The sequence below is a fragment of the Hemitrygon akajei genome, chromosome 23 (assembly GCF_048418815.1).
Source record: "Hemitrygon akajei chromosome 23, sHemAka1.3, whole genome shotgun sequence".
In the NCBI taxonomy this organism is placed as follows: Eukaryota; Metazoa; Chordata; class Chondrichthyes; order Myliobatiformes; family Dasyatidae; genus Hemitrygon; species Hemitrygon akajei.
Window position 1 is genome coordinate 43,007,271 of NC_133146.1, and position 12,990 is coordinate 43,020,260.

Genomic DNA, 12,990 nt, shown 5'->3' on the forward strand with positions numbered 1-12,990 from the left:
TATAACAACTATTTACATAGCATTTACATTGTATTAGGTATTATAAGTAATCTAGAGATGATTTAAAGCATTCAGGAGGATGCGTATAGGAATGGAGCACTGCCGGGTCCTAAAGTCCACCCGCACTGAGACAAGTTAAATAAGGGACTTGAGCATACGTGGTTTTTTGGTATCTGCTGGGGGTCCCGTAACCAAAAAGGAGGGGTACTGAAATCCAAAAAGTTCTGAATTCCGAAATGCAGCTGGCCCCAAGGATTTTGGAGAAGGGATTGTGGGCCTGTACTGTATGATCTCCCTGTAACCGCTAGGATTTCCTCCTACATTCCAAAAATGTACGGGTTAGAAGGTTAATTGGTCACATGGGTGCAACTGAGTGGTGCGGTTGTGTTGGACCGGAAGGACCTGTTACTGTGCTATGTTTCTAAAGTGGAAAAATAACACAGACTTTGTCATGTGCAACGTGAAAGAGCGAAACTCCAAGATATTCTGACTGCATGAAACCTCGGAGCACACGATGCAAAGTAGAAAATATCCCATTTATTCACAGGTCTCTCGGAATGCTGGTGGGATCAGGTTCCAGATATCAAAAACAGTGGGAGTAAATGTTATCATAGTCAACGTGAGGAAGAACCTGAATGCAGTGCTGGGAGGTTTATTAACCTCACTCTGCTGGCCAATGTGGGTAAAGACAAAGATTTTCAGACTCCATATCTAACAAGTTTTGTCTCTTGCCTTACAGACAGTTTAATTCCCAAGTTTCCCAGCACTCACCAACCAATAATCCCTTATCAGGATGCCCAATATTCACTTAATCCACCACATTCTCACATACTTTGCACCATGCATGTATTTTTACAGTTTGTTGGGTACAAACTATTCTGACCCTAAGAAAAAGCCCAACTCCGGCCATTAGAATGGACTTGCCCATCTTAACTAAAATGGAAAGTGCAGGTGAATGTTGGCATATTTTACTTTATTACACTAATGTTTTTAATTAATTGTTTTCACATTGAAGTGATTTAACTTTTTTAATACCTTTTAATTTTTGGGGAATTAATAACATTTACTTGACCAGTTTTTAGATGTCTTTGTCTGAAAGGTAGGGTGTCCGAACCACTTGCATTCACGCTGTTTGGTAAGACAACTCCCGCATGCAGAGAGCCAGCTTGGTCAGCTCTCTATGCCCATAGTGGCCACCAAGAACAGTTAAATTTGGCAGCGCACCTGTTCAGGGTTCCTCCTGCCCATTCAAGTCATTAGGTGTCACATTAGTGTCACTCATTCATCGAAAATTTTAACTATTAATTATGAAGAAGGCACTAACTAACAAGAGGAGATCTGCAGGTGCTGGAAATCTAAGCAATACGCACAAAATGCTGGAGCATGACTATATTCATTAAGGTTCCCAATAAGTAGTGAGGAGATAGTTTCTTGAGGATCAATGATGAAAAATGGCCTTCATACCATCTGAGACAAACAATCAGTGATGTTTAAGTATTTATTCATTGAGATGCAGCACAGAATAGACCCTTCTGGCCCTTTGAGCCACACAATCCCCTGATTTAATCTTAGTCTAATCATGGGACAATTTACCTATTAACCTACCAACTGGTGCATCTTTGGACTGTGGGGGGAAATGCACGGCGTCACGGGGAGAACATACAAAGTCCTTGCAGGCAGCGGCGGGAACTGAACCTGGGTCACCTGTACTGTAAGCCGTTGTGCTAACCACTACACTACCATGCCGCCCTCACACTGAGCTTCTTCATTCTTTGCTTTGTCCTTCACATTATTTGAAAAAGAATGAAAGGAAATAGAAAATAGTTATACTGGAAATGTAAAATGTAGCAAATGATTCAGTGCAGTTATTTGACAGGAATTCAGAAACTTTTCCGCTGTTCTTGAATTGTTAATTCTTCTTTGGCACATTCTGGACTACCACAGTCAGCAGAACAGCAGCTATTACTCTTCAGTATCCAAAGACCAAACCTGCAGTGAGCCAGATCAAGAGGTGATGCTGCTTACATTTGTCAAACTCATCAGCAGCATTCACTAGAGGCACTGCTGATGCAAACATTAAATGATGTTTGGAGAAAGGGAAAATGTGACTAGCATTTTAGAAATAGCCTGATAGTAAGGTCTGCAAATGAAAGTTTTGATCAATTGAAAACATCTTGAATTGTCTATTTAAGTTTGTTCTAAATAAATGCACCAGTACTAATCAAAAGCACGGAATGATGAAGCTAGGATCTCCTTAAACCTTTTTGGATGATATTAGGCTGCTTAGTTCTTGTGAATTAACACAGTTCGGTTGTTTATATTGGTCCTCCTTTAACTTAGATTTTAGAAACTTCCCTGCGACATTTATAACATTAATTCCTGCTTCTCCTAACTGGCAACATAAATATGCCTTAAGAAAACATTAGAGTCATTGAGTTCCCCAAATGCAGGTTTTGCACAATTGGCTACAAGCCTGATGCAATCTGTCAGAAGTCATTTATTTCTGGTCTTTCTGATTACTTATTTAGTAGGAACAGCCAGCTTTACATTTAGCTGATGAATGACCAGAGAAAATTCACATTTTGGGTACCTGTACGCACCAGAACAAGCCTCATTCCCAGTCTGACCTGTGCTTACATGATCCCTGCCTTCCTGAACAGTAATAGCTGCTGTCCCATTGATTGTTGTTATCTGTGTGGCATTACAAAGATAAATCAGCTCTTCAAGAACATTAGAAAAGTTTGCTGTTCGAATTGTTAACCAACTGTAATAAATTGTTGGAAACTGATGAAATAGGATTAGGCTACTCAAATTAGTATACTAGCAATGATAAAAATAAAAGACATTTACGTTTTACTCTTTGAGAACGTTTTTGAATTTGCTATGATTCATAGAGATAAAGGGTTGGAGAAGGGGGAGTCTGATAGGAGAGGACAGAAGACCATGGAAGAAAGGATAGGGGGAGGAACACCGGAGGGAGGCAATGAGCAGGTAAGGAGATAAGGTGAGAACTTGAACTTGGTGTGCTGCCTCCATTGCTATCAACAATCATGTCAAACCTGCAAAATTATGTAACTATTTGTTGTGCTACATAATGTATTGCAAAACTTTAAAAAGCTATGTTTGAGTTTTAATGACATGTTATAAAGGCACTGGATTATTACTAAGCTAAAACACACACTTCGAACAATTTACCTCTAACCTTTCTATTTCTCAGATGATTTGAACACAAGAGAACAAAACACAGGCATTTAGGGGGTTATTCACTTTAGAATTCAGCTTTGGAAAATAACATATTTAGACTCTGCCGACAAAAAAGTAGCAGATGTTTTAGAACAAACTGTTTCAAAAACAAAATCAAATCCCATTAATTACAAATGCATCCTTATAAACAAAACAAATTCCAGAAGGGTATATTATTGTACATCTAATAAAGTGGTGCAAGGATAAAATTGTGGTTTAGTAGACTGTGTGTGGGAGAGACTAAGAGGACAGTGACAGAGCAGTTTACTGACAGGAAAGTTTTTCAGTGATTGTTCAATTTAAATAGATTCCTGTGTTACTGGAGAGACATCACACAGATAAAGCCAAAAAATCAATGGCATTTCAGCATGCAGCAAGTCAGAGACTAAATAAGCAGGCACCAAGAACAACTTTATCCAGCAGCAGGCCTGTGAAATTCCCAATTCTACATCTGTATGGCAAAGGAAAATTTAATCTACCCAAATACTCATCAGTGCATTCCATCCTCTGACTTGACAGCTACACTTATAATTAATTATACAATTTAGATGGGAATATCGACTAAACAAACCTATAAATCATAGAAAAAGTCAATAGGCATGGACACATTCAATCATGTCCAAACCAATGATTACTGCTCTCAAAATACAATAATTATTTTCAAGAGCTGACTTGAATTAAATTTCTGTCAACCTGGTACAAGACTAGTGGTTGATGAAGGATGCAATAGATTTTTTTGGGGGGATTTTGGTCTAGGAACATTCATCCTGAGGAAGGGCAGTTTGTTTTTAGTGATCACACTGCTCTGTGTATAGCTAGACCATGAAGATTAGATTATCTCAAATGGCTCATTAAATCATTTATCTTTCCCTGAAGTTGATCTAGAAGAGCTGCTCACCTTCTCGCATTGCAATGAAATCAGACATAATGAATCCTGCTGTAACATGGTGAACGTGAAAAAATGAAGTGGTACGTTCACAGTCAGAAAAGCAAGCAGCAAGTGGAATGTATTACCTCAGTGGAAGATTGCTGAAACTGCTCATCTTCAGGGGAGAAACTGCATCTTAAATTTTATGCTCTCACTTCCCTCAGTAAGAGTACAAAAACATTTTCTATAATTTTGCAACAGTCAGGGAATAGCATTCATTACAACTGGATTCGTGTTAGAAAAATAGAATGAGAGATTATGTTTGGCTTTAAGAGTACCCGCCTCTATTACCTTGATATCACATCTGCAAATCCCACTGTGTTCTCGACTATAGATGGGCCAAGAGTGACTTTTGCCCACTGTCGGAGAGGAAGCACTTTGAAAGGAATGAACTAACCAGTCACCCCTTGCGAGTAATTGTTTCACCTTGATAATCTACTTCAGCAAAGAACTTAAGTAAACTTTATCAAAGTTGCTCAATTATAGTTTCAAATGGCTCATCGAGCAATAGAAATTAAATAGAATGTTTGCATTACAGACCTTTCTGTATTTTGTGCATTCATTGTCCAGAAGTGCTACCCGGCTGTTTGATGTACTACATGGTAGAAATTTATTTAAACCCAGTTCCTAAATGTGGTACGGAATTTGATACATGCAGATGGCACTTTCGGAAACTAGTAGCACTTATCCTGTGTTGATCACGGGGCTGCTGAGCATATAGAGATGGCAAGTAGGTGCAACGTAATCCAATATTACTCTCATAAAATAGCACTGCAGGTTCATTCCTTACCATGACCGTGAATTAAAAAAATAATGAACTGTCAATTATGAGGCTTGACCTTACCAGGGCAGCTACTAGGAATACGGCAGTGAAGAAATGGTGTCTTTCCTCTTAAATAGTTCTGAGATTCTATTGTTTCCAAGGGGAAACAGTTCAAGAATCTTGTCCTGTCATCAATAGAGATGAGTGATGCTTTCCACTCAGGTACAAATCTGCCTCAAAGTTGAAGAAGTGACTGGCTTTCAGAATGTTTCAATGGACAGAGAGATCGCTAAGGAAAATTCACACTCTGGGTTTAATTCATAGTTTTTCTGTGAAGGGACAGAGGATTGCTTTTTCTATTGTGCATGAATGATTGCAGGTCGTATGTATTGAAACATGAATAATCCAGGCTTCTAGCAGAAATGAAGTCTCATACACAACATCCCTTCAAACTTGTGCAGTTACGTGAAGAAGAAGCAGCAGCCTCTTAAATTGGAGCTGAAGTATACAGATGTTTCTGGTAAATAAGCAGAAGAAGCTGCTTAACCAAACTTACATAAAACGGCACGAATAGCAAGCAATCTCAATCGCACCCTTACTTTAGCAGGAGTATATTCTATCAGTTCATTATAATTAACAGTTTTTTCCCCATACTTAGACCTTCCAGTGTGGTTCATTCATCAGTGTGTCTGTGTGTGGCTGGCAACACCAACATTATTGGTTATTCCAAATTGTCCTCATGAAAGAGTTAATGATTGCCAGATTGTCACCTTATCTCACTACTGCTCCTCCTTGATGTCAGTTTTGTGGTAACGACAGAGATAGGTTCACCTGCACTGCACTGTCCCTGTAACCTTATTCTGTTCTCTGTTATTGTCTTCCTTGTAATGACTTAATGCACTGTTGTAATGAATTGACCTGCATGGACGGCATGCAAGACAAGTTTTTCACTCTACATGTGAGAATAATAAAATAATTTAACAATTTAAATGTCAATTGGGCCCTGTATTATCACACAGAAAATTCCTCTTCACCTCGGTCTTAAGTGACTTGCCTTAAGAGCCTTGACTTCCTTATCGGAAGACCACAGTCAGTGTGGATTAGAAAGAACATCTCCTCCTTGCTGACATCAATACTGGGACCAACTCAAGGATGCGTGCTCAGCCCACTGCTCTACTCTCTCTACACCCATGATTGTGTGGTTAGGCATAGCTCAAATGGCATCTATAAATTTGATGATGACATGACTTACGTTGGCAAAATCTCAGATGGTGACAAGAAGGAGCACAGGAGTTAGATAGATCAGCTGGTGAGTGGCATCGCAGTAATAAACTTGCACTCAACATCAGTAAGACCATGAAATCGATTGTGGATTTAAGGAGGGAATTCAAGGGAACACACACCAGTCCTCTTCAAGGGATCAGTAGTGGAAAAGGGTAAGCAGCTTCAAGGTCCTAGGTGTCAACATCTCTGAATATCTATCCTTGGTCCGACATATTGATGCAATTACAAAGAAGGCATGTTGGCAGCCATATTTCATTAGGAGCTTGAGGAGATTTGGTATATTGCCAAAGACTATAGCAAATTTCAGCAGGTGCACCGTGAAGACTACTCTAGCTGGTTGCATCACCATCTGGTGTGCAGGGGCCACTGCACAGGATCAGTCAGAAAAAACTGCCTCCTTCGCAGCAGGAACATCTTCAAAAGGCATCATCATCAACTAAGATGCCCTCTTCTTATTGCTACCATCAGGCAGGAGGTAGAAGAGCCTGAAGACACACACTCAACGTTTAAAGAACTGCTTTCAAAACCAGATTGCTGAATGGACAATGAACCAACCCATGAACAACACACACACACACACACACACACACACACACACACACACACACACACACACACACACACACACACACACACACACACACATGAGGGGTGATTGATGCTCATGGTCTAAGGTAGAAGGAGTCCATTTTAGAAAACCTAGCCCATTTATTTTTCAACATAGTCCCCTCCTACATTTACACACTTAGTCCAGCGGTCGTGGAGCGTACGGATCCCTTTTTTGTAGAAGTCGGCGTCTTGGACCTCCAGAAGTGGTCCACAGCATGGGGTGATTGATAAGTTTCTGGCCTAAGGTAGAAGGAGATGAGTTATACAGCTCTCGTTACATGCACATGCAGTCAAACTCTTTGAGTGATTATGTAGAAAGTTTGAAGTTAATAACTCATCTCCTTCAACCTTAGGCCACAAACTTATCAATCACCCCTGCTGTGGACGACTTCTACAAAGAAGGGATCCGTATGCTCCACGACCGCTGGACTAAGTGTGTAAATGTAGGAGGGGACTATGTTGAAAAATAAATGTGCTAGGTTTTCTAAAATTGACTCCTTCTACCTTAGGCCATGAACTTATCAATCACCCCTTGTACATATACACACACTCTTATTGTAATGTATCTTTAATGCATTGTACAGTACTGCTGTGCTGCAAAACAACATATTTCACGCATACTGTATGCCAGTGTTAATAAAAATGATTCTGAAATGAGCAACCACTTACCCTGAGACATTGCCCCTTCTCCCAACTTTATGTTTTCACATTAAATTAAAATTCTTTCTGATAGCGACTGCTTTTGGCAGCCCTTTGGAAAGTCACCAAGTTATCATACCACAAGTACAAGCCAAAATACAAAGAGCATTAAGCCCAAATGGTTCATCAATTTTAAATCTAATCCTTATTCTCATTCATTATCTCCCATGACAAAGTTTCAGTAGGAGTCAAAATCCAGAATCATGGCCACACTGCTGGGTCTCATTTCAGAGATCTGAAATTAAACAGAAATCTTCCAGGTAGTCACATGACAGGGTAAAACAGGGCAAGGAATTTAGTCACTGAGCTAACAAAGGAGACTCTCTGAGCAATCCTGATGCTGACATCTCAACTTTGACCAAATAAAAGAACCTTCCTAAAGAATATTTCAAGTGTAAAAAAATTCCCTTGTTTAAATTGTTTCACTTCAGGAAATAAACGTGATGCCATAATATTGTTATTTAGGATAGGAAGAACTGAAAGCTCTAAACTGAGTATTCCCAATGTGAAAAATAACTCGGGACTTTCTCATCCATGGAATTAGTTAGGCCTATTGTGGTTCTCACTAATGTACCTGTGATTTAATCACTGTACAAGAAGTTTTACTGCTCAAGAGAGAGGACACTCATGCACTATAACCCTACTTATACCAAAGGGCACTTTTATATTTGTTCTCAATTTGGAAATGTTTCGCATTCGAACCTTCACCGAAATGGGGGATACATATTTACTCAAATCTTTGTTCAGATAAAAACTCCCTTGTTGTGCTGCTGGGTTAAAACCGGCTGGGATTCAGCTTGATTAAATTCAGTCTGATGTAAACAGTCACCTTTGAAACCTGGCTACTTGCTGCCCCTAAGGATACCGTCAGTGCATGAGTTAGGGACTGATGTTTGATATCTTCTGGCATGTGAATTGCTTCAGGGCAGAGGTGATGGTAAATGCTGAACTATCACTTTCAGTTTGGATCAACTCTGATTTAATATGAATGCTACAACCCATTGTAAAACAGTCTTATGCGCACTTAACCATTGTCTTTTCCACGGAACTATTCCTACCAAACCTCATCGTTTGTATTTCAGAAGTAGAGTGTTATATTATACAAATATTATTTTTGATGTTTAGGCATGAAATATAAATCAAACTATAGGACCACTTATAAACTTGCTCAAATATTAATTGCATATTAGCAGTGTGTAACACCCTGGGAAAGGTTTCACTGTTAATGTAATGGTCTTTCTGTAGAAGCCGTGTTTGGGTTATGGTTAGAGATACTGGGTGCTTTGGAATGTGAGCTGCATCCTTTGTTTGAGGTGAAGATGAAGAGAGAAGGCGCTGGAGAGAACCAGTCGTAGGATTTGACCCGGTGGGGGACCGTGACTCAATGGAGCAAGGTGCCAAGATCAACTGAGGATCCGTGAATATGAATTTTGGGAAGAGTTGAACACAATTGACTGTGCACATTTGACTGTTTAATTATAATGGGCTCCTTTTGTTTTTTTTTCTTTCTTTTCTTTACTAACCCATCAGTTAAGATTCATAAATATAATTCCTTTAATTGTATGTGGTGTGCTACCTATTATTTCTTGGCACTGAGTTGTAACAGGATAGAAAGTTACACAGCATCCACAGAAACCAGGGTATAAAGCGGGAGAGCGGAACCGAGGCGGGACCGGAATGTATATTCCCTAGATTTACACAGCCAAGGAAACCGGCAGGATTTCAAGTGCACTGTGGCAGTGGCTAAATAATCTACAATGCTCCTGAAATCAATTCCTTTCAATATCCTTCTTTCATAATTGCTTGTGCTGTTGCATGGTATCATGGTATTGGACACGGACATAGGGTTTGTGTAGGTGTGTTTGTATATTTCCCTTTACCTATGTGTTCTAAGTCTATGCAGCAGAACCTCATCACCTATTATCTTGGACAGCCTTGACAAATAGACTAAGATCTCACTCAACAGTGGTCACCAGATGTTAAAAGAATTCACACATGGGCATCTTCCACTCTTCAGAAATTCAGGGGAACCAAGACATCCTTGACACCAAGGGATTATCAAAGCAGGAGGATGGGTGTGGTGTTAGTGACCACTTAAAATCACTTCAACTAAGCAGAGCAGAGTTGAGGTTTCTTGTAATAACAGGAGTTTCAACCAAAATTTTCTGTTGGTCCTGGAATGTTTGTTCCATTAGTAGCAGCAGCCTTTCAGTCCTTTAGTGGCAATACTCAGGCAGGAGTGGGACGAAGGGTAAGTTGGTGGAGTAGGAATGAGAATAAATGCCAAGAAAAGATGTAGAGGAAAATATGAAAATAACACTAGTTACTTGATGGACTACTTCTCATTGTGCTATAATGAGTTCAATAATGTACAATATAACAGAAAACAAACATTCACCCTTAACTGGTGCAAAGATAATCGATCACCAAAGAACAGAATTTCCAAACAAATCTTGCCCTCTGTCTGCTGAGTGAAGAATGATGAATGCTTGCAGCAATGTCCATCACTTCTCAAAATTCAAAACTCCACCTCCCTGGGAGGAAGAGAAGTCCCTCTCTGTTAGCATTATTACAGACTTGGCAGTCTGCCTATAATCTAATTGAAGACTGATTAAACAACTAAGGGAATGGCATTTTTTAAGTGGCAGGTTGAAGACTGAATTTGCAAATCTACATCAGATTCACAGAATCAATATAAGTTTCTGATTTAAGAGGTTTTGGTGAGCATAGATGCAGGAAATATTCCTTAAATTTCTTTCATAGTCTTAGAGCTTTCAGATGGCAGTCCAGGCAGTGGCATGTTCTTCCTGTAGCATGTGGTAGACCAGGGAGACTTCCAGTGTCAATGAGGACTTCACATGTTAAATGTGTCCAGCTGCTGCTCCTGGCCAACCACGTGAAGCAGCTGGAGTGGGATGCACTCAGGATCATCTGCGATGCTGAGAGTTCCATAGATATGAATTTTAGTGAGGTGGTCACACCGAAGGTACAGGCAGAAAGCTAGTTTGGTTACCAACATTTTGGATATGATTGGGAGGGGAGTGGAAATGACACAAGGATTGCTCAGTGGGGAAGAGTGAAAGAAGGAAGAAATATAGTGATAAGGGATTTGATAGTTAGGGGGACAGACCAGAGATTCTGTGGCTGCAAAAGGGACTCTGGAACAATAGAGTTGTCATTGTAGGTGATTTCAACTTACTTAATATAGACTGGGAACGCCATACTGTTAAGGCTTAAATGAGTAGATTCTGTTAAGGGCATTCAGGAAAACTTCCATGGATGAAATACAAAGGTAGCTAGTAGGGAAAGGGTATTTGAACTACTTGTGGTAACAAGATGGGGCAAGGGTATTTGATCTACTTGTGGTAACAAGATGGGGCAAGTGACTGATGTGACATTGATGCACTTGTGAAGAATGCATGTCATTAGGAGTTGAGGATGTTTGGTAAGTCACCTAAGTCTGGCACAGATTTGTATAGATGTACAGTAGCAAACATTGTGCCTGGTTGCATCATAGCCTAGTATGGAAAGTTCAATGTACATTTTAACAAAAAGATGCAGAATCTTGTAGACTGAGAGTTGATCTTATGGACGAGTTTAAAAATCATTAGGGGAGGGTGTACGGACTCAGTCTTTTTCCCCGAGTCGGGGGTATAAAGAACTAGAGGACATAGGTTTAAAGTGAGAAAGGAAAGAGTCATGAGGAGCTTGAAGGACAACTTTTTAACAAAAAAAGGGTGGTGTCTATGTGGAATCAGCTGCCAGAGGAAGAAGTGAGCATGTGCAATAATAACTCTAGAAGACAGCTGGACAGGTACATGGATTGGAAAGGTTTAGAAAGTTGTGCGTTACATGCTGGCAAATGGAACCAGCTTGCAAGAGGCATTTTGGTTGGCATGGACCAGTGGACCAATGGGCCTATTTCTGTGCTGTGTGATTCTATAATTCTAAGACTCCAAGAAAAAGGCACTGCATTTATAAAGACCAAATACTTTAGAACAACATCCAGTGAGGGAAAAATACTCCAGAATGCTATCTGTACAGAACTGTATCTTCTTAATATGATACACTTTCCTTGCTCAAGACTCTGTGAACTCATTTGCAGCAATTTCAAATTTTTCACGATATCAATTTTTTCCCCATTATACATGTGTACTGATTTTTACTTATTTATAATTAAGCCAATGGAAATGAAAATCTGGAGAGATGCATTAATTCTGGCTCAAAAGCCAAGCTCAATAAAAAAGCTGTGTTAAGTAATTTAATTGATTAACATTGTGCTGGATGATGAAAAGCTCTGTAACAACACACATTAACGAACTGTCACATTTTAGATAGACAGGTATCTTAAGACAATTAGATTTCACTTTATGCCATTGCTTTAGGTTTGGAGACTCGATAAACAACTCAAAATTAACCATGTCATAATCCCACCCTTTGAGAAGCAAATCAAATTCTCACCTCAACACCATTGTTTTGCCGAAATACATCTTGGTTAAAATAATCAAAAAGCTTCTTTTCTAGTTGAAGCACCACCTGTAGCAAAAAGAAAATGTATTTAAATACATATTCTGCGTGAAGCATGCTCACCTAATAATTTTTCCTTGTAAAACATACCTTCCGATCATTCACTGATTCACGGAAAATTAGCTTGTTTATTTGATTGGTGTCTGCAGCCCGAATAGTTTGCATTGTTGCTGATGCACAGAGTGCCTAAACAAAATTAAAACAAGCACTGGTAAAGCAGGTGCATCAAATTACTACTTAGGTTGTCAATATTTGGTATACAGTGACCAAAAGTATTGTTAAAAAATGAATTAAGCATTGATCTTCCTTGACTTCATTTTTACAATTGATTTTTTGCAGTGAACTGGAGAAGGAACTGTTAGATATGAAACAGTGTGGTTTAAGATGCTGGTGAAAATGTATTTATTCAGTATGATACATCCAATTATATTCAACACTAAGGACAAAGCAATTAAAACTACTTTTGTATCAACTTGTTGAGTCAGAATCATATACCATTTAAAAGGATCTCCTCCTTTGTTGTCTGAGGAAACAAGTAGCTGTCATTGTACAGGATGGAGAAAGAAATCATCTGCTCTCAAATCAAATTACATAGGTAGTCCAATGGAAGGAATGAGGCCCACTAATAAGTTGGTGACCCACTGGCATCATCTCAGTAAGCTGTCCTGCCCTTCATCCCACTTCCAGCACAAGGAAATATTCCCATTTGCAAACAAAGATTTGGCACATTTGCCTTGCCAGCAGCTGCAAGAAGGTATGTCCTGGGAGGAGGAATGGTACAGCACCCAAGGCTGGATGGGAGACAGTTGGAGCAGTGATGAAGGCTGATGGTGGTGTAGAAAATTGGTATAATGCAATACAGAATTGTGACTGCCACAGCTTTATAGACATTGTCCACTCTATATCTAGGTTCACATAATGATCAAGGCAATTTGTG

The 12,990-nt window shown here is 39.5% G+C and overlaps 1 protein-coding gene across 2 annotated transcripts in view; it reads right to left on the reverse strand.

Moving 5' to 3' along the window:
- Positions 1 to 12,990, reverse strand: part of inpp5a (inositol polyphosphate-5-phosphatase A) — a 483,620-nt gene that overhangs the window by 46,819 nt on the left and 423,811 nt on the right. For both annotated transcript variants that reach the window (XM_073027526.1, XM_073027527.1), the window contains exons 10-11: positions 12,144 to 12,239; positions 11,988 to 12,062 (exon numbers count right to left, since the gene is read on the reverse strand). In XM_073027526.1, coding sequence (XP_072883627.1) covers positions 11,988 to 12,062; positions 12,144 to 12,239 — 171 coding nt within the window. The remainder of the gene's footprint in view (positions 1 to 11,987; positions 12,063 to 12,143; positions 12,240 to 12,990) is intronic.